At 31.5% G+C, this 20,180-nt stretch overlaps 1 protein-coding gene across 1 annotated transcript in view; it reads left to right on the forward strand.

Annotated features, from left to right (window-relative positions):
• LOC115881411 (furin-like protease 2) overlaps window positions 1-13,304 on the forward strand; it is a 664,870-nt gene extending 651,566 nt beyond the window's left edge. The window contains exons 8-16 of the mRNA XM_030898870.1: window positions 258-593; window positions 4,360-4,726; window positions 4,779-4,966; window positions 5,024-5,180; window positions 6,348-6,619; window positions 6,681-6,925; window positions 6,985-7,222; window positions 7,286-7,458; window positions 10,247-13,304. Of these exons, the coding sequence (XP_030754730.1) occupies window positions 258-593; window positions 4,360-4,726; window positions 4,779-4,966; window positions 5,024-5,180; window positions 6,348-6,619; window positions 6,681-6,925; window positions 6,985-7,222; window positions 7,286-7,458; window positions 10,247-10,429 (2,159 nt within the window). The 3' untranslated portion in view covers window positions 10,430-13,304. The remainder of the gene's footprint in view (window positions 1-257; window positions 594-4,359; window positions 4,727-4,778; window positions 4,967-5,023; window positions 5,181-6,347; window positions 6,620-6,680; window positions 6,926-6,984; window positions 7,223-7,285; window positions 7,459-10,246) is intronic.
• Window positions 13,305-20,180: the final 6,876 nt, after the last annotated feature.

A 20,180-nucleotide genomic window follows, 5' to 3' on the forward strand; every position in this document is an offset into this window, starting at 1 on the left:
ACGTAAAATAAAAAAAATATATATATTGAGTCTACCCCACATCTACCCTACAGCATAGTTTTACATTTTTTAAATAAAATTAGAACGGCACTGATAAACCGGAATTTAAGTAGGCCATATTTGAGGCCCATCGCGGTGGACCTAAGATTTTTGATATGCTCCTTCCTTAGTCTTCTTATTCAAAGTTATAAACTCTCACTGATTAAAACTTAACCGCACTTAAACTCACAAATTATTATTTATTACTTTTATTTCAGGCACCACCTTAGATTTCTATATGACGGTCGATGCCTGCAGTAACACATTAAACGATGTACGTTTCCTGGAACATGTCCAATGCAAAATATCGTTGAGGTTTTTCCCTCGAGGTAATTTGCGAATTCTATTGACCTCGCCCATGGGAACCACTTCTACCCTGTTATTTGAGAGACCCAGAGACGTCGTTAGTTCGAACTTTGATGACTGGCCTTTCCTGTCTGTACACTTTTGGGGCGAAAAAGCCGAAGGAAGATGGCATTTACAAATTATAAACGCTGGCAGCAGACATGTTAACCAGCCTGGTATCTTGAAGAAATGGCAACTGATATTTTATGGTATGTACAAAATTTATTCGAAATAAGACTTTTTATTTTAAAACGAAAAGGTAAGTTTGTTAAACACTGAAATTAGTTTACTAAGACTTTTTAGAAAAGATGAATATAAAGTATTCATAAGTTAACTTTGATTAAAAAAATAAATTAGAATTCGCCATTAAGAGGATACACTCGAAGTTAAGGATACACTCCTCTCTTGAACATAAATTTGTTGTTTTCCCTGCTACGCCATCAGTAGCTTAGGCTAAGAACATAGTGGAGCGACGGGGATAGCGGCGAGCAAGCAGCGCGATACCGCGTCGAGCAAGCCTGGAGGTGCTGAAACATATAGTAGGGCGGCAGGGAATAGCGAGATACTTGTACAATTTTATTATTTTCATTTACTTATTGATAATATAAAATGCTAACAGTGGCTAAAATTGTGGTCAGTAGTGTCGCAAACATTTGGTTAAATGAAGTTTTCAAAAACCCGAGAAAGTATGGCAAGTTTTATAACCTTTGCGAAAATTTGTTGCCACTTTATTTCATAACTTATCTAAAATGCACCGGTTATGGTTATGGTGATTACTATTTTTCTGATACCATAAAATCTCTCTTACATATACTAAATTACCACTAAATCTATTAATTTTAGAGAATCTATCATTTTCTACAGCGCAACAGAGCGACGAAAACGAAATTATTTGAACCGATCTCGCTGCTCGATCTAACCGTTCGAGCAGATCGCTTTACAATGTTCGCACGTACTTGTCTTCACAGGTTTGTTTTGGACGCGATGTCGCGCTGCTTGCTCGCCGCTCTCCTCGTCGCTCCACTATATTCTTAGATACGAAAAAATAATCAAAATTATTTAAAAGTTGTGCAGGTTGTTCCATTTTGGTTGAAATCATACGGTATCTCCATTAATAGTAAAGATAGGAGGATGCGGTTTACACAAACCTATCCCACTTTTTTGTCAAACGGAAGTTGCTGCAAACAAAATTTTCATAGCCCTCTTCGTTTCTGAGCTACAGGGTCTTTTCAAAAATTTTGCCATTTAGGACAGTCCCCGTATCTCCGTTATTATGGATGATTTCGAGAAGGTGAAAACTGATTCTTTGTAGAACTTTTTACGTAGAATACAGTGGCGTAGTCTGTTTTCTACGAAAAATATATTTTTTGGAAAATATATATACAGGGTGGCGCACCTCATTCGCCTCGGTTGATTATACGAAAACGGAAAGATGTAGAAACAAAATATTTTATTGGTATATGTGTGGAGACAATGTGCACAATTTAAAATTATTTTGAACTATACAGGGTGTTTCAGAACTAAGATTCATACCACAGTTATATTTTATGTTACGGAACACCCGGTATTTTATTTCATTTTTGGATTCTTGGGCCCAAAAAAGGCATTTATTATAAGGGTTAAATATGTTTAAAATTTTTAGTTTTTGAGATATTTAAAGATATTTAAATTTGCATGCTACAATAGAATAGATTATTAACACCCTGTACATTACTTTTCAGAATTAATTCTTATGTTGAGTTTATTAAAGGCAGAGAAATAAACTACTCAAAAATGGTATTGCTTCCTTAAATTTATACAGGGCTATCAAAAGTTGCTGATATATTTTAAGGATATATTTTATATAAAAGTTCATTATTTCAAATGCAACACCTCGTATTTTTTAAAATAAATCGAAGAAGATTCAAATGCTCTTTCAAACTATATTAGGGTTTCCTATACCTATCTAGCTGAGATTTTGAATAAAAATCGATTTTTAAATAAACTTGCAATCAAGATGGCTTGTGTCGCCATGGCAATTTTCTAGTGACAGTTAGTAACCATTTTCAAAGTCGACATTAGTTTATGGACATTATTATTTATAATTTATAACAGTTTACTTAAATGTACCTACAATAGTTTAATAAGTAAGTATTCATTATTTTATCAAGAAAAATAAAGCAGTATCTGCTGGCGGAAGGAATAGATATGTTACTAGTGATTTTATTTTGTGAGGAAAATTTCTTCTTGGCCTCATGGGCTTATGCTCAAAGATATTCAAATATGACTCTTTCTGATAAGCGTGCCTTTGAAAAACTACTTGTCCTATTATTTTGCAGAGCTGTAGTGTGGTTTATAAAAAAAAGCATGCAGAAAAAAAAATTAGGCAGAAATCTGTCGTTGGAAGTGAAGAAAATGAATTTGCCGTAATTGGCTCTTTTATAGAAAATCCATATATCTACAAGTCATCGTAAAATAAATCAAAGAACTACTTTTTCGTTTTTCTTCATAGAATAATAAATACATATTTAATAAATATTATTTATTAAACTATTGTAGGTAAATTAAATAAAAGTAAACTGGTATAAATTTAAATAAGCCCATAAACTAATTTCGATTTTGAAAATAGCTACTACCTCTCACTGGAAACTTGCCATGACGACACTAGTCCTCTTGGTTGTCATTTTATTGAAAAATCGCTCTTTTTCAAAATCTGAGCTAGACAGGTATAGGAAACCCTAATATAGTTTGAAAGAGCATTTGAATCTGCTTCAATTTATTTAAAAAAATACAGGGTGTTGTATTTGAAAAAACAAAGTTTTTATGTAAAATAAATCCTTAAAATAGATCAGCAATTTTTGATACCCCCGTATAAATTTAAGGAAGGAATAACATTTTTCTGTAAAGCTTATTTCACTACCTTTAAACTCAGCACAAGAATTAATTGTGAAAAGTATTGTACAGGGTGTTAATATGTTAATAATTTATTTTATTGTATAGCATGCAAATTTAAATATCTTTAAATATCTTAAAAACCAAACATTTTAAACATATTTAACCAATAAATACCGTAATATAATAATATAATATATTTTTTTTTTTTTTTGTTATATATATAATATAATTTTTTGGGCTCAAGAAGCCAAAAATGAAATAAAATACCGGATGTTCCATAAGAAAAAGTATAACTTTGGTATGGATCTTAGTTCTGAAACACCCTGTATATTTCAAAATAATTTTAAATTGTGCACGTTGCCTCCCCACATATACCCATAAAATATTTTGTTTCTACATCTTTCCGTTTTCGTATAATCAACCGAGGCGAATGAGGTGCGCCACCCTGTATAACTAAATTTATGTTTTTTCAAATTTAACACCTTACATATTTATAAATCCGTCTTGATATGAGCCTCTCAAAAATATATATCACTCTATATTTAGTTTCACTATTTACTGCAACATTTAAAATATATAATTTTCTTATTAGAGAGAAGGCCGTGATAAACAACAAAAAACAAAACAATCAAAATGGTATGCCACTGTATTATACGTAAAAAGTTCTACAATAAACAGCTTTCATCTTCTCGATACCTTTAACAATAACAGAGATACAGGGGGTGTCCCAAATTGCAGAATTTTCTAAAAAGCCCTGTAGCTCAGAAACGAAGAGGGCTATGAAAATTTTGTTTACGGCATCTTCCGTTTGCCAATAAAGTGGGACAGGTTTGTGCAAGCCGCACTGTTCTATCTTTACTAATAACGGAGATACCGTATGATTTCAACTAAAATGGAATGCCCTATACATTATGTATTAAGTAAAAGACAGATACATCTATTAAAGAGAGAAACCCGGAAAATGTTTTTCGTGGATTCTAAAGCCAATGGCCTTATTACAAAAAATTGATATTTTAATTTTTAATTTTATATTAATTAATTTACTTATGCTTTAACATATTGTTTTCAAAATATAATATTTAATTTCTTTTACTTTAACAGGTACCAATGTCAATCCAGTTAGATTACGCCCTTCAAGCAATGTTAGATCCACCCCATGGAAAGCAGCAAGCAATACATTTGCGTTTCCAACTCAAGCTCAACCTGTTACACCTGTAACAGACAATTTCTTCGATCCATCTGAAGTATTCAACGAATTTCCTCATGTCTACTCATTTGCCGGATCAGATCCTGAATTATCTATCAGTTCCTTAGACGGAAAGAATACTAAAGTAAGGCAAAATAATGAGAATAACATAGATTTTGATGAAGAAACAAAGGAAGGATGTGACGAACAATGCGACGATCAGGGATGCTTTGGAAAGGGACCATCAAAATGCATAGCTTGCAGATATAAACGCATGGACAAGTATGAAGAGGAAGTTAATAAATTTCTAAATTTAATATTTATACATTTGTAGAACTTGTATCAGTGCATGTCCACCAAGAAGTTACACAGATTCACAAGGGGCTTGTCAACCGTGTCATGAAGCATGTGAGACATGTACTGGACCAGAACAGAAAAATTGTCTTACATGCTCACCAGGACATGTACGTGTTATTGATCTGGACATCTGTCTTCAGCAATGTCCGGAAGGATTCTATGAAAGTAAGAATATAAGCTAAGTAAATCAGACATTTCAATAAGTATTTGTTCTTGTTTAAGATTTTGCTGATAGAACCTGTATACCATGCCAACCAAATTGTGCAGAATGTCAGGATCGTCCAGATCAGTGTACTAGTTGTGATCATCATCTTTTAATGTACCAAAGCAAATGTTTAGCTTCGTGTCCTAAAAACACTTATGAAACAGACGATTACAGGTATCGTAGATACATTTTGTTTAAATATGTTGTATAGTCTATGCGTATAATAACTACTATTATATAGTCTACTTTTGTAGTTATGATCTTGTTAATGGTTATCGATCAGTATCAAAATTAAAAGTTCAATACGCTGTTAACCAAAATTTAAGTTTTTTTTTAATAAATATTTCTAGAACTGATATGTGGCGCCTAAAATTAAAAATATAAACACAACCAAAATGAACAAACGTCAATTGTAATATTAGATTCGGAACGCTCTCAATTCCGAATTTGAGAACGTACTTATACTGTACAGGGTGTCCCATTTACGTGTGTTTACAGGGTAAGTATCTCGCTTATGGATAGAGATACAAAGATGCGGTTTATGAAACTAAAAATGCTACACACAGATTTGCCCTAGCCCTCTTAGTTCCTGAAATACAGGGCGATATTGAAAATGTTGCACTTTTCGACCCCTTCATATCTCGGTTATCTTATAACTTATCGAAAAGGTGAAAATTGAGCTCAGTAGAAATTTTCACGTAGAACATTTTCACGGGCGTAACTAGTTTTTCGTTGGAAGCTGTCATTTTTCGAAATATAAACTACACTTATTTTTATTTAAATGTTTTTTAAATGGGACTCCCTGTATATTATTTTTTTTATTAAATTTGCTTTGTCATAAACTTTCTAAAAATATTATATTTTTCCTAAACTTATTTTCATAAATAAGGTAAAAAAATAAATTTTTTAACTTTTTAACATAAAACAACCTAGTTTAAAAGATATTATTTTATTGTATTTAATTTAACCAGGTAATTTTTTTGAGTTTCAAAATGTGTACCTTAATTCCCTATAACTTTTATATTTAACATTTTTTTAAACTTCGACACAAATGAGATAACGGACGTTACACTATCATTGACTCCCCCTGTACAAAGTATATGTATTTATTTGAATAGAATGTGTTTAGCCATCAAAAACTACCGTACAATCAAAAAGTTCTATGGTTGAGTAACCAAAGTAAACAAACACTTGATCATAAAGCTTTCTGGTCTTATTGGACTTATAAAATATGATCAAATAGTTTAATGATCATGCTCGCTTTTGATGATGACAAGTAAACGATTCATATGGGAAATTTTATCAGACAGTTTTTTGATCATACGGTATATCATTTTGTAGGTGCGCTCCGTGTCATGAATCCTGTGAGACTTGCACTGGTTCAAACAGTTCTCAGTGTATTTCCTGTCCATCTGGAAGGTTTTGGCAAGAGGGTCGTTGTGTTAAGGAATGTCCAGCTCATCACTACGCCGATCATCATCAAAGAGAATGCATAGAATGCCCACCAGGATGTAGCGAATGTAATGCTACCACTTGTATCTCTTGTTTAGACGACTGGAAAGTAAACACTAAAGGAAGATGTCAAAATCAGAATAGTGAAAAATGTGATGTTGGTATGTATTTTAAATATATTGTTGAAGTCAGACTATTATTATTGTTTTTGCATATTTTTAGACCAATATTATGACAGTGGTTTATGTAAACCTTGTCATTCGACATGCGACTCATGTGATGGTCCTACTGAAAAAGCTTGTTTGTCCTGTGCTAGTCCTTTAATTTTACAAGATACCAGATGCGTGGCTAGATGTGACAACGGATTTTACAACGAAAGAGGTAGCCAAATGTGCGAGCCATGTTTACACACATGTTCAAAATGTTCCGCAAAAATGAATTGCACTGAATGTAAATCAGGGTTACAGGTAATACGAATATAAACCTAATTCTTGATAAGTTTTTATAAGTCTGATGTCATTTACAGTTACAAGGCGGTGAATGCTATACATCATGTGCCATGGGTTATTATAGTGACAAAGGCTTGTGCGTCAGATGTTATATGAGCTGTAAGACATGTAGCGGACCAAGTCAGGACCAATGCGTTACTTGTCCTAGCTCGTGGCAATTATTGAATGGAGAATGTAGACCGGATTGTCCAGAAGAATATTACAAAACCGAGTATGGATGTCAAAAGTGTCATTATTCTTGCAGAAATTGTCCTGGTAATTAAGAATATATTCCCAAATATAGTAAAATATAATTGTAACATACATATTTTGTTTTAGAATGCAAAATACAAGAGGATAAAAGAAAAATAAATGTAGAAGCATTGCTTCTCTCCGCACAACCGGTGTCGACGTTACAACTAGTGAATCCATTCAATTTTATAACTGGACTGGCAATAATAGCATGTTTATGTATAATAATTTTATTCATAGTAATCTTTTTGGTTTTACAGGTAAGTCAGCAGCCAATCTTATTATTATACGTAATCATTCATGAATTTGTTTGCACATAATGGAATATTCCGGTATAATTCTTTTTCCGACTCTTTCCGAACTTGTTAACCCAAGTAGCATTTTCACGACTTGTGACCACATGTTTACTAAACACAACGTTGGATTAGTTACAAAAAATAGTTAGCTCCGTACCTTGGGTATTAAAATAAATGTAAACGTTGTTGTAACGTTGTGCCGACGTTCAACTAGGACTACAACAAACTAAAAGCTTCTGCGACGTCGAATAAACGTTGTCTTGTAACCTTTTTTGCTTAAGTGATATTTAGGTGATACAGACAACGTAGTTACAATGTTGGGCAATAAAGAGTTTTCCGACGTCACTTTCAGGACCTATTCCAACGTTATGCAAACGTCGTCTGTTTTACTAATTCCAACGTTGTTTAGATTTCCTTATTCTTACGTTGGTAGGTCATCGAGCCACTACCTTTTTGCAACTGTATTGAACCATAACCTTAAATTTTAAATTTTCACTTCATTGTGCTGTTCAGTCAGACAGTTCAGTGCTGTTTTTGTTTTTATAAAAAAAAACTTAATTAAAATGGGACATAAGAAAGGTACATATAAAACTAAATGTAAATATACATCGACATATTACCAATACTTTATCCACTCCCTCGTTTGTTTAGAATATAGAGGGCGGCACAAGCTAAACTCTAGGATGACTAAATTGGGCAATCTTGCCACTAGTATACTACCTGTTAAGGCTGAACTGCGACTTTATTAGTCCAGTATGCGACTACTCGAACTACTCCATCTTAATCTTCAAAACAACAAGTGAAAGCCGCAATGTTGTTGAATAAGAAAATGTTTCGTTCCTAAAATAGCAATTCCTGCTTTTTGAATACATTAACTTGAAATATTTGACCCTAAACAACACGCGGAATTTTTTTTTCGACTGCGAATAAATTATTCTCATTTTACTAAAAAAAAATCAAAATTTTTTTAAAACTTCTTTAATTTTAAGGCCCATTAGTATTTTTCAAAGTAGAAACAATACATTTATCAATAAAGTTGTTTGCGTTTAACTTTTTTGCCTTAGGTAACGAGTTACAGAGTTGGTTAAAGTGTTTCAATAATTATGATCTTCAAACATCCTCCACACTTAAATACTTTTGTTTTGTTTTCCTTTACTGCCATCTGGCATATTTCTCTAACTAAATCATAAAAATAATATTTTTACTATAATTATCCCAATTTAGGATAAAACGCGACTTAGACGCCATATATTATTATAGTTTTGTATTTCTATTAATTAGGATTTTAAACAACGTTGCAGTTTGTACTAAAATAGGCTGCTAGCCAACGTCGGTATCCAACGTCGTTTCGACCCAAAAATTATTCACCAAACTAGTGTGGGTTGGCACGAGGTTGTGCCGACGTTGCGCCCCGACGTTTGGTCGCGTGACACAACGTTGTCCCGACATCCAAATGCTGCTTGGGAAGATAATAACTATTTTGTCAATGTTCGAAACAAAAATTTGAAAATCATACAGTGTGATTCAGGCTTCCGAAAAAGTTCTATATAAGGTTTTTGGTTTCGTTTCATTTTTTACATAATATGGGGCAATTTGGATAATATTTTTGTCAGCATACAGGGTGATTCAAGCATATTTTCAGACCAAAGTTGTATATTTTTAAACGGAATACTATATATTTTTACAGCTTAGTGAATTTACCACTAAATTTCCGATCCAAAAATACAAAATTTCAAATACCAAATGGTTTTTGAAATATAACCAATTTTAAAGAATTCTCCTGCTTATTTAAAGTTCTCTTAAAATTCCAAATTCGAAGAATTTTATTTTTAACAGGAAGTATAGAATAGTGTCTTCTTCAAAATAGGTTCTACCAAAATTTGCATTTTTTTTATATACCGGGTGCGTCTCGAAAGTGGCTCGCCCCTATAACTTTTTTATTTTTTTAGACAAAAAAACGAGATGTGGCATGTTAGTATATGACATAAATTATGATTGATTGACGTATTAAATTGTTTTTGGTCACTTCCTGTTTCACCGGAAATGATTACAACGAAAATTACAAATTAAAATTACAAAAAACAACAATTGCAAATGATCTTTGAATGAAGTAAATTCAATAGAAAATGGCACTCTAAATAGAATGACATATCATATGTTAACTTTTGACATTTTCGGATATGGTTTATTTAAAATTATACATGCCGTTCATAACGACAATTTGACTCGAAATACCAAGTGTATGGCATCAAATTATTCCTAAAGAAATGCTTTTTCTAAATATGCTAATGAGCCACCCTCGTTCCGTTTTGGAAAAATTGAGATATGATTAAAAATACAATTTGGGCATCTTTTAACCGGCCAGGACAAGACACGAAAAACATTAGACGATCAAATCTATTTTCCAAGGCTCCTTGATTAAAAATTGATGTTTTAACACAACCATGGCACTCTAGATTGAAATTTAAAATACGATTTTTTTAAAGCGAAAATGTCAAAAGTTGACATGATATGTCAATCTATGCAGTTAAAAAAAACAGTTAAAAACAATTAAGTACGTCAATCATTCCTAACTTATATCATATACCAACATACCAAATCCCGTTTTTTTTATCTAAAAAAATAAGAAGTTATAGGGGTTCATTATTTAGTATTATAATATCGTATTGCGGTACTGTGATTGCTTTATGTATTTTCTGTTGCGATACTCGAAATATACCAGACGATATAATCTTTAAATTATATTTTCCAGAGAAACAGCGTCCAATCGCAACAACGAGGCTACAGTAGAGTGTCGATAAAGAAACCGAAAGTTACCTGCAACTACAACGTGGTGTCCGTAAGCGACGGAGACTCTAGCGACTCTGATAGTTCGGAAGGCCACAAGCTAATTCCTCCAAAAAGCGACAGAATGTCCGATAGAATAGCCTGTTGAGACGAGGCTATGTAAAAAATCCGTAGTGTAAATAACTTTGTACAAACCCCATATGACAATGTACGTCATACCTATTCCAGTGTTGTTTTTGTACCTATATTTGTATCAAGTCACAAACATATTGTATCAAACGGACATTTCATGAAGCTTGGAATAAACTTAGAATGTATTGAGTAAATGAGTAGTATTTTTTTAATTTACTTCAACAAAACTATATAGTTTTAGAGAAGAAAAAACGTTTTAAATTTTGCCGTCATTAACTACACAAATATTCGATAGTTTATCAATTTTCCTATTGTAATATTTTAATAATAAAACCTGTTGTAATGAATTTTAATGCAGGTACTTAAAACTGAATTTGCAGAGTGTGTGTAAGTATACCTTATAATCGAAAAAAAGGCGTAAAGTTAATTTCGAAATGACTAACACATTCACTATAAAAATTGGGGTATACAATGATAGCGGTCTTTATTCGCTAGTCACCTCTGATGCCGTTTTTTTTTTCGATAAGTCACGTTATAATAAATATGATAAGAATTCTAATTACGTAATTTATTAATATGTCTTAATTATATCTAAAAATCTAGAGTTATTAAATATTATTAATTAATTTAATGTTGTTTTTAAGATATTGTATGCTTAATTTTTATGATCTGACGTTGTACAGTGTCACAGATTAAGTGGGCATTATATGGGATTTTTTAATTAATTGATTTAGGTAAAATTTGACGTTAGCATTAATTTTTGCATTGAATTAGATTAAAAATAGCATAATAAGATTTAACTTGTTGCTCCCGGAAATCTTCTAAATTTGACATTTAAAGTAATAAATGGCTGAGAATGGTGTTATTGGTCGAATTTTGAAAAACTTTGAAAAAAGTATTTTATTTTACATAAGTCTATCAATTTTCTCTAACTGTATTATTTGTTTTCATCTGTTCGACTTTAATATAATTATGTTGAAATTTAAAAAAAAAGTTTTTTTAAGGGGTTTAGGTGTAGGAAGTCTGTCCCCACCTGCTGGTCTAGCGGCGGGGGTTGTGTCGAGTTTGCTTGTAGCGACCGACTTAAACTTTTTCCCCTGTCTTATTTCTCAAGTGCGGTTGGAACTACCCTAAGCATTACTTCAACCTCACAAAGTATCCTCTATTTTCTAGGTCTATACTTTTCCTCCTCTATATTTTCCTTCATTATATTCGTCATTAGTCTGCTGACACTTTTTCACTCTTAGGATTTTTTCACTCTTCTGCTACTTTGTCTTTCGTAATTTTATGCTCAATCTCGTTTTGTACTTGTATATACAGGGTGGCGCACCTCATTCACCTCGGTTGATTATACCTAACCTAAACGAAAAGATGTAGAAACAAAATATTTTATGGGTATATGTGGGAATATAATTTGCATAATATAAAATTATTTTGAAATGTATAGGGTGTGTCATAACTAAGATCTATACCAAAGTTATATTTTTTCTTATGGAACACCCGGTATTTCATTTCATTTTTGGATTCTTGGACATAAAGTAAGGCATTTATTATAAGGGTTTAATATGTTTAAAAGCTTTGTTAAGACTCCATGACCAGTCATAGCCTGTGATGTATAAAAATTAATATTACCCTATTTTCTTTCACACTATTTTCTAATATCTTTAATGAAAGTCTTTCTCACCATTCATGCCATCTTGTTTACCACTGCAAAAACCATCTGCTTAGCTCCTCCTTAATATGTACTGTCATTCGCACGTCTTTGTCTAAATATATTCCTAGGTACTTGATATCTGAATAAAGTTTTTTTTTTAAATTCGGCCAATAAACCCTGTGTCTAAACATTTACAACTTAAAATATCTAATTTGACTGATAACCGAGAAAGACAGGTTCATTTTTAATCTAATTTAAAGCAAAAGCTGACGTCAAAGTTAAATTTCAGCTAAATGAATTAATAAAAAGTGTATATGATGCGGACTCTTTCTGTGACATTGTATGTGATTCCATCAGTTAACAGCTACATGAAATGTCTTAGCATAATGCTTTAGCAAATTTTGTGATATTCGAAATGATATATGTGTTACCATAAATATTTTATATACAATTACGTGTGTTTGCTGTCCTGCGATTGAAGTAAGTTTTACGACGTCCAGGATTAATGCACAACAGTATCGGCACTAAATATATAAGGAAAAAAACAAGAAAAAAATACAAAGAATTTACAGTAAATAAATAAATGTAGCTAGAATATATTTGAAGTGTAAATACTGATATATAAAAAGGAAATATTGTACCAAAACAATTCTGTAAAATATTGTTCATAATATAATTTACGATCGGGTATTGGCTGTATGCAAGGTTATCAATTATTTTCGAAATCAGCTAAAAAAATAATTACTATAGACCTAATTAATTAGAAGTCAAATGAATTTTACAATAGAGACGCAGTAAAGCAGATACTATCTCAAATCATAGGTAATTTGGTTTATTTAAATTAAAACCTTACCATTTTATAAATATTTTGATATAATATGCAAGTTAATGAGTTAAATTTAGTTAGTTAATTAATTAGAAGTTAATAGGTACTTTCCGTAAGTTTGAAAAAATGTCCCATTTTGGTTTCTAACATGTATCAAAGATGTAATTCATTGGATCTTAAGCTCTTTACGGCACTGAATCAATGATCATTTATTAGTACACGATGACAAGTATTTATGATTAACCTCGGCTTTGATTTTGACAGTTAATCAAATTTTAATGTGTAAGGGTACGCACACAAAGAAAGCTAGTTAATCAGCGCTGAAAACCGGCGCCGGCGCCAGGGTATAACATTCTTTGGCCAGAGCCAGCATCGAATATCACAATATGCACACTGCACACCCAGCACAAACAACAAGCGACCAAGAATTAAATTCGGTCCGGTAAAAAGTCGACGCTGGCAACAAGCGCCGACAAGTTTTTTGTTTGGGGGTCTGTTTAAAAGCGCATTTAATTATTGGCGCTTACTTTTTATCTTCATTGTGTACTCTTGTACGCTGGTATAAACGCTTATAACCGCTTCAGCTATCTTTGTGTCCGTAGCCTAAAGCTTGATTTGCATGCGTCCGTTATCCGTTGATACGATGGCTCGACGGCGCGGCGCTCTGATTGATCATAGCGTTTTCGCACCATTTTTCATCCGTAAATTTTTTACTTCAGGCCGTCAACAGAGAAAGATCGTACGATAACGGATGTTTTGACCCTTTTTTAACAAATTTAATCTAACCTTAATAAAAATATAATAGTACAAGGGCTAGCAACGTCAGGAAAACGGGAATTTTAAGGAATGATTCTTTGATATATCTTTTGCTATGCTCTCCTGCCCATAGTGCGGACCGACTGATTGCCGGTAGACTACTGCGGTTTACTACTGCGCATCACATCTGTACAGGGTATCCCATTTTCGTGTGGTTTATAGGATTTCTCATTTATGAGTAGAGATACAATGATGCGATTTTCACATTACTTATCTACTTTTTTATGAAACTAAATATGCTACACATATGTTTGTCTTAGCCTCCTTAATTCCTCAAACGCAGGGCGAATTTGTAGCAGTAGTGAACAGATGTTGAATATAGATATGATGCGCAGTAGTAAACGCAAAGTCTACCAGCAGCCAGACGGCCCGCACTTTGGTCAGGAGGGCATAGCAAAAGATATAATAAAGAACCAGCTTTCTTAAAATTCTCTCACGACTTGAAGTAACATTTACGAATACTTATAAAAAATTAGGATAGTCAAAAAAAAATGTTGATGAAATTTTGAGACATGCTGTATAAACTTTTCTTGCATCAAAATGAGTGCAATTTCAAATGCTAATCGTCGTGTGTCTGAACATATTTACAAAAGAAAACAAATATATTTGATTTACTAATTTTGTTTCAAGTTCGAGAATTACCCTGTGTTACACTCAGTTATATTGAAAATATTCAATTTGTTTCAGGCAATTATTATTGTAACAACAAATTTATTATTGGGATTTAATCTATTTTATTAACGAAAATATTGAGTCTAGAAAATTTGAATTTGGATATACAATCATTATTTTTGATAGATGTGTTTATGAACTATGGATCCATAAACTCTTGTCTTCAAAATGGGACTAGAAAATATATAAAAAAATATATCATTTCAAAATTAAAAATATTTGAAAAATGGTAAAGGTTACAACTAAACTTCACATAAGGAGCATATGTATGATTCTATGTTTGAAAATTTGGAAGTAAAATATACCTATGTAATTAACAAAACTAGTGTAAAAGCTCCTTCGCCTGTGATTTTTATCACTCATGACAGGTTCATATTAAAGATTTGTAAAAAATATATACATACATTTTTAAATGAAACTTAAGTGCTCTTTTATGTCGTAACGTTAAATAATAATTATTTTTCAATGTATACAATTGTATATAATCAATAGTGACTATTTGGACATTTACATAAAATATTAGTAAGATCCAGTAACGGACTATTATTTTTTAACTTATTGTGATTTTTATCTTAAGTTTGTTCCAAAAAATAATAGCAGAGTAAACCAGCAGAACTTAATATTTAGTTTAAACTCATACATTTTATTTAAAGAAACCAATTTCAAAATTGACCGTGTATTTTTTTATGTAAAAAATGTTATATTAGAGCACAGTAGAAGAAGAAGATTAATCTTCTTAAATATTAAAATTTTATGTATTTTTATAAACATGTTTTTTGTTCTGTTAAATTTTATTTCATAATACCAATTAAAAAATAAAACTAAGTGTGTTTTTACATTAACGTGTTTTATTTGATACCTTCTATTAATGATATTAGGACAAAACTTACACATACAAATTACGATAAAATTCCTGCTTTAACAGATTTTTTAAAACCTCAATTTTGACAGATACGACGCCCTCTTGATTTTTTTAAATGGAAACCAGCACATATTTTAGTATCATCCTGTAGACAATTTTTAGCTAATTTCAAAAGTATATAGTTTACAGTTTTTGCACCTTTGAATAAGAAGACTAGGGAAGGGGCATATCAAAAATCTTAGGTACACCGCGATGGGCCTCAAATATGGCCGACTTAAATTCCGGTTTATCAGTGTCGTTCTAATTTTATTTAAAAAATCTAAAACTATGATGTAGGATAGACGTGGGGTAGACTCAATAATTTGTTGTTTTATTTTACGTTGTGAATAAATGTTGGTAGTTATTAAAATTGTTATAAAAATATATAATTCTAATAAAAATAGATAAGTTATAACAAGTATTTATTACCACAAACATCCGATACGCTACTGAAGCAGGTAAGTCAAATTAACGTATCTAAATTCTTTGACATCTAATCTTTGACAAGTAATAAATAAAAGCTAAAATGCAAGAAAAATATATAATTTAGTTAATATAAGTGAATTTCATAAATGATCGGTTTACTACACGTATGTATATTATATAGTCATTTACTAGCGAAGTCAAGGATCCCCACCCTAGAGTGCTTTTATGGTGCTTTTTCCGCCCACCATGCATGAATACATGGATAGCATTATGCTCCTTCCTTAGTCTTCTTATTCAAAGTTTTGCACTTACCCTTTTTGATATACAGTAGGTTGAATAATGAAATTTTCCAGAATCATTTTAAGTGTCTCATCCAAATTGCAAATTTCCTGTTTCCTATTTAAAGATAGGAGTAAAATAATTTTACGCGAGGATGCTGATTTTCTATTTGATTTTTTTTAGCCGTCAAATTTGATAGATACGACGGCATCTTGAATTATTTTAAATGGAAACCCCTACATATTTTTTAGCATCATCCGATAGACAATTTTTAGCACTTGCCGTTATCGATACACAATGGAGTTGAGAATGAAATCTTCTAGAACCATTCTAAGTGTCTCACTCAGTTATAATTTTCCAGTTTTCATAGCTAGATAAAATAAAAAATTTTATCCTGCTAATTTTATACAGTAGGTACCCTTTTTTAAAAACTTCGCTGCAAATATATCGTCGGCTTTATGACGAAAAGGCGTATCTCAATTTTTGCTACTTTTCGGGACAGCAATTTAAAGAAAATCACTTGCTTTATTTGGCCAATAAATGTAAAGTCTTTAATTTTTTAATAGTGTTTTTTTATTTACCAAACCAAACACTTAAACAGAGACCTTGAGGAACGGTTCTGAATATAAATTGAACGTAAATTTTAATAAATAATTTATTTTTAGTTGTTTAATAGAGATAGGCCTTTTTGTTATAACATTAATAAATTTATTTCCGAACGAATAGTTTCCTACATACGCCCATGTAAAATACATTTAAAAATGACGGTAAAGTGTTCTTAATAAGGAAAAATAAATAATAATAAATACAATATTCACATTATGGAATACATACAAGAAAATACAATACATACAAGAAAAAATCTGGAAATCACCAAAAAAATCAGAAAAAAATATTTTTAAATACTTTTATTCGCGTTGGATTAGATCAACTGAAAACAAAGACAATTTTCATTCCAGAAGTAAAGACAATAATAAATTAAAATATTCTTATCTAGCTTATTTAAATAATATTGTTTTTTATACAAAAATACATTTTTTAACTACCTAATATATTTTTAATAATTATTTAGTTCATTGAGTTGAATGACAGGTTTATCAGTGCAAAGGGGTTGTTGTAGATCTTGATATTTTCTTAATAGGTATTATAGGTTTCGTTTTGGTTTGGTTTGGATAATAATTATACCGTATGATCGAAAAAAAACGGCGTCCAGTTGGCTTGGAAATGACGATCGATGACATTTCCCATATAATTTTACATATAAAATGACAGCGATCTTCATTTCATAGCCATCGCTGACGCCGTTTTTATTCGATCATACGGTATTTTGGTTTATTAGTAATTGCAATACAACAGAAATAAAAATTATCCAAAATGTCGATTTTTTGTAAAATATTGTTCTAATAGAGGGCAATTAAACACACGGTCTATTTAATAAAAAACAAACAAAACATATTTCTTCGCCCGTGCCTTTTTGATACAAATAACTGTGGAGTAACAGTTTCTGTTTTCCCTGTTCACTGATAACAAATTCGACTTTCATTCTACGTATTTATGCTAGATGATGATAGGCACAATAAATAAAATTTTCCAAAAATTGGCAGGGATGACAATGATAATGAGATGAAAGTTATTGTATTCTTCGGGCAACTCTTTGGTTCGCTAAAATGTTGTGAGGGAAATTATGATTTCGGGAAATTTTCCATTAGGGCAATTTTCGTTTCGTTGTTTTGCTCGGTCAATTTTTCTTCGGATATATTTATTCTCGGACAATCTTTTGGATACCCAATCCGGCTATGTGCTGAGTCTAGCTCATTCTAACAATGGGTTTTGAAAAAAAAACTCAAAATCCCACTGTAAAAGAGAGCTGCTGCCAAGATAGAAATTTTATTTTAACCCAAGCAACCATCAGAAAATAATTAGGCAGAATGGTGTGATTTTCTCTCGCATGCATTTTCATAACTTAAAACAAAAGGACCTATCTCAAATTCTATTTTTCTTGTAGTATAACAATTGGTATAATAGTTGATATAACAAAGAATCCTATCCCAACATACGTCTCTTCGTCATAACGAAGAATTGTAGTATTTGAGATGAGGCAAATTTTTAAACGTATATAAAATGAAAAAGGTATAATATTGAGATGCGCAAATTCGCTATGTTAAAATATGACCCATTGGGCATGTCATGACGTTGATATCTCAAAATTCGCAAAAATCGAGATACGCCTTTTCGTCCTAAAGCCGACGATATATACAGGGTGGTCCGAAGTGTATTCCGGAAACTTTGGCAGCATATTGTGCAGATAAAAATAACTAAAAAAGTTCGTATAAATGTATGTCCTAGAATGCTTAGCTACGGAGATACAGGGTGTAGAAGTTTCATTTTTATTTTTATTTTTTCTAAATAATTTATGAAGTAATGTAAATATTTAGATGAAAATTGGTGTCTGGTAGTTTTTTGACATGACAAATTTGATTTTAGTGTCAATATGACTCCTACATGTAGAGGGCGCCACCGACATATTTTTTAACTGGTTTGAAGAGTAATAACTTTTAGTCCGTACCTGTATAAAACTACTGAGTAAAAATTATACATTTACGACATTTTTTACGTAAAAAAGGTCTCTTACTAAAAATCGCTACGAGTAATATGGTTCTTGAAATATTTGGAATTGAAATTATCAATCTGTCACCATTGACATAAATTAAACATGTTGACTAAATAGTCTAAATAGTTATTAGACTGAAATCATAAATTTGAAATGTTTTTGTGCCAAAAGTTCAGAAGAAACTGTTTTATCATCATTTCTTCGCAGAAAGAATTATGATCAATTAAATAAAAATTTCCCGAACTTATTATTTCAGTCAAATAACTATCTACTCACAAACATAATTATATTTTGTCTATAATGACATGTATGGACTATTTCCATTCTAATTATCTTGAGAACAGTTACTCGAAGGGATTTTTACCCAGAGACATTTTTTACTTAAAAAGTCACGGAAACGTATATTTTTTTACTCAGTACTTTTATACAGACAAAAAAAGTTATTATTCTTCAAAACAGTTAAAACACTGTAGGTGGCGCCCTCTTCAAATAGGAGTCATGTTGACATCAAAATCAAATTTCTCATGTTAAAAAACTCCCAGACATCCCCATTTTCATCCAAATATTGACGTTATATATTGACATAAATTATTTGCACTGTATCTCCGAAACTAAGCATTTTAAGGCATATGTTTATACGAACTTTTTTACTTATTTTTATCTGGAGAATATGCTGCCGAAGTTTCCGGAATACAGTTCGGACCGCCCTGTATACCGGGTGCGTCTCGAAAGTGGCTCACCCCTATAACTTTTTTATTTTTTCAGATAAAAAACGAGATTTGGTATGTTTGTATATGACATAAATTAGGACTGATTGACGTATTTAATTGTTTTCGGTCACTTCCTGTTTCACCGGAAATGATTACAACTTTTGATTTTTAAATGGCACCCTCGGTATTTTTTTACTTTATTCGATAGAAAATAACACTCTGAATAGAATAACATATCATATGTCAACTTTTGACATTTTTGCATATATTTTATTTTAAATTATAACTTGCGATTCGTAACGCAAATTTGAAATACTCGAAATACCAAGTGTGTGGTATTAAATTATTCGTAAAACGTGCTTTTTCCAAATATGCTAATGAACCACCCTCGTTCCATTTAAAAAAATTGAGATTTGATTAAAAATACGATTTGGGCATTTTCTAACTGGCCAGGACAAGACACTAAAAACATAAGACGATCAAATCTATTTTTCCAAGGCTCCTTGATTAAGAATTGGTGTTTTTAACGTGGCCATGACACTCTAGATTGAATTTTAAAATACAATTTTTTATTAAGCGAGAATGTAAAAAGTTGACATATAATATGTCATTCTATGTCATTTCATTGTGTCATTTCAGAATGTCATTTTCTATCCAATAAAGTAAAAAAATACCAAGGATGCCATTTAAAAATCAAAAGTTGTAGTAATTTCCGGTGAAACAGGAAGTGACCGAAAACAACTGAATACGTCATTCAATCCTAATTTATGTCATATACTAACATACCAAATCTCATTTTTTCATCTGAAAAAGTAAAAAAGTTATAGGGGTGAGCCACTTTTGAGACGCACCCGGTATAGGGTCGGACTGGG

This window comes from Sitophilus oryzae, unplaced genomic scaffold (assembly GCF_002938485.1).
Source record: "Sitophilus oryzae breed Bouriz unplaced genomic scaffold, Soryzae_2.0 scaffold_1718_pilon_pilon, whole genome shotgun sequence".
NCBI classification, from domain to species: domain Eukaryota; kingdom Metazoa; phylum Arthropoda; class Insecta; order Coleoptera; family Curculionidae; genus Sitophilus; species Sitophilus oryzae.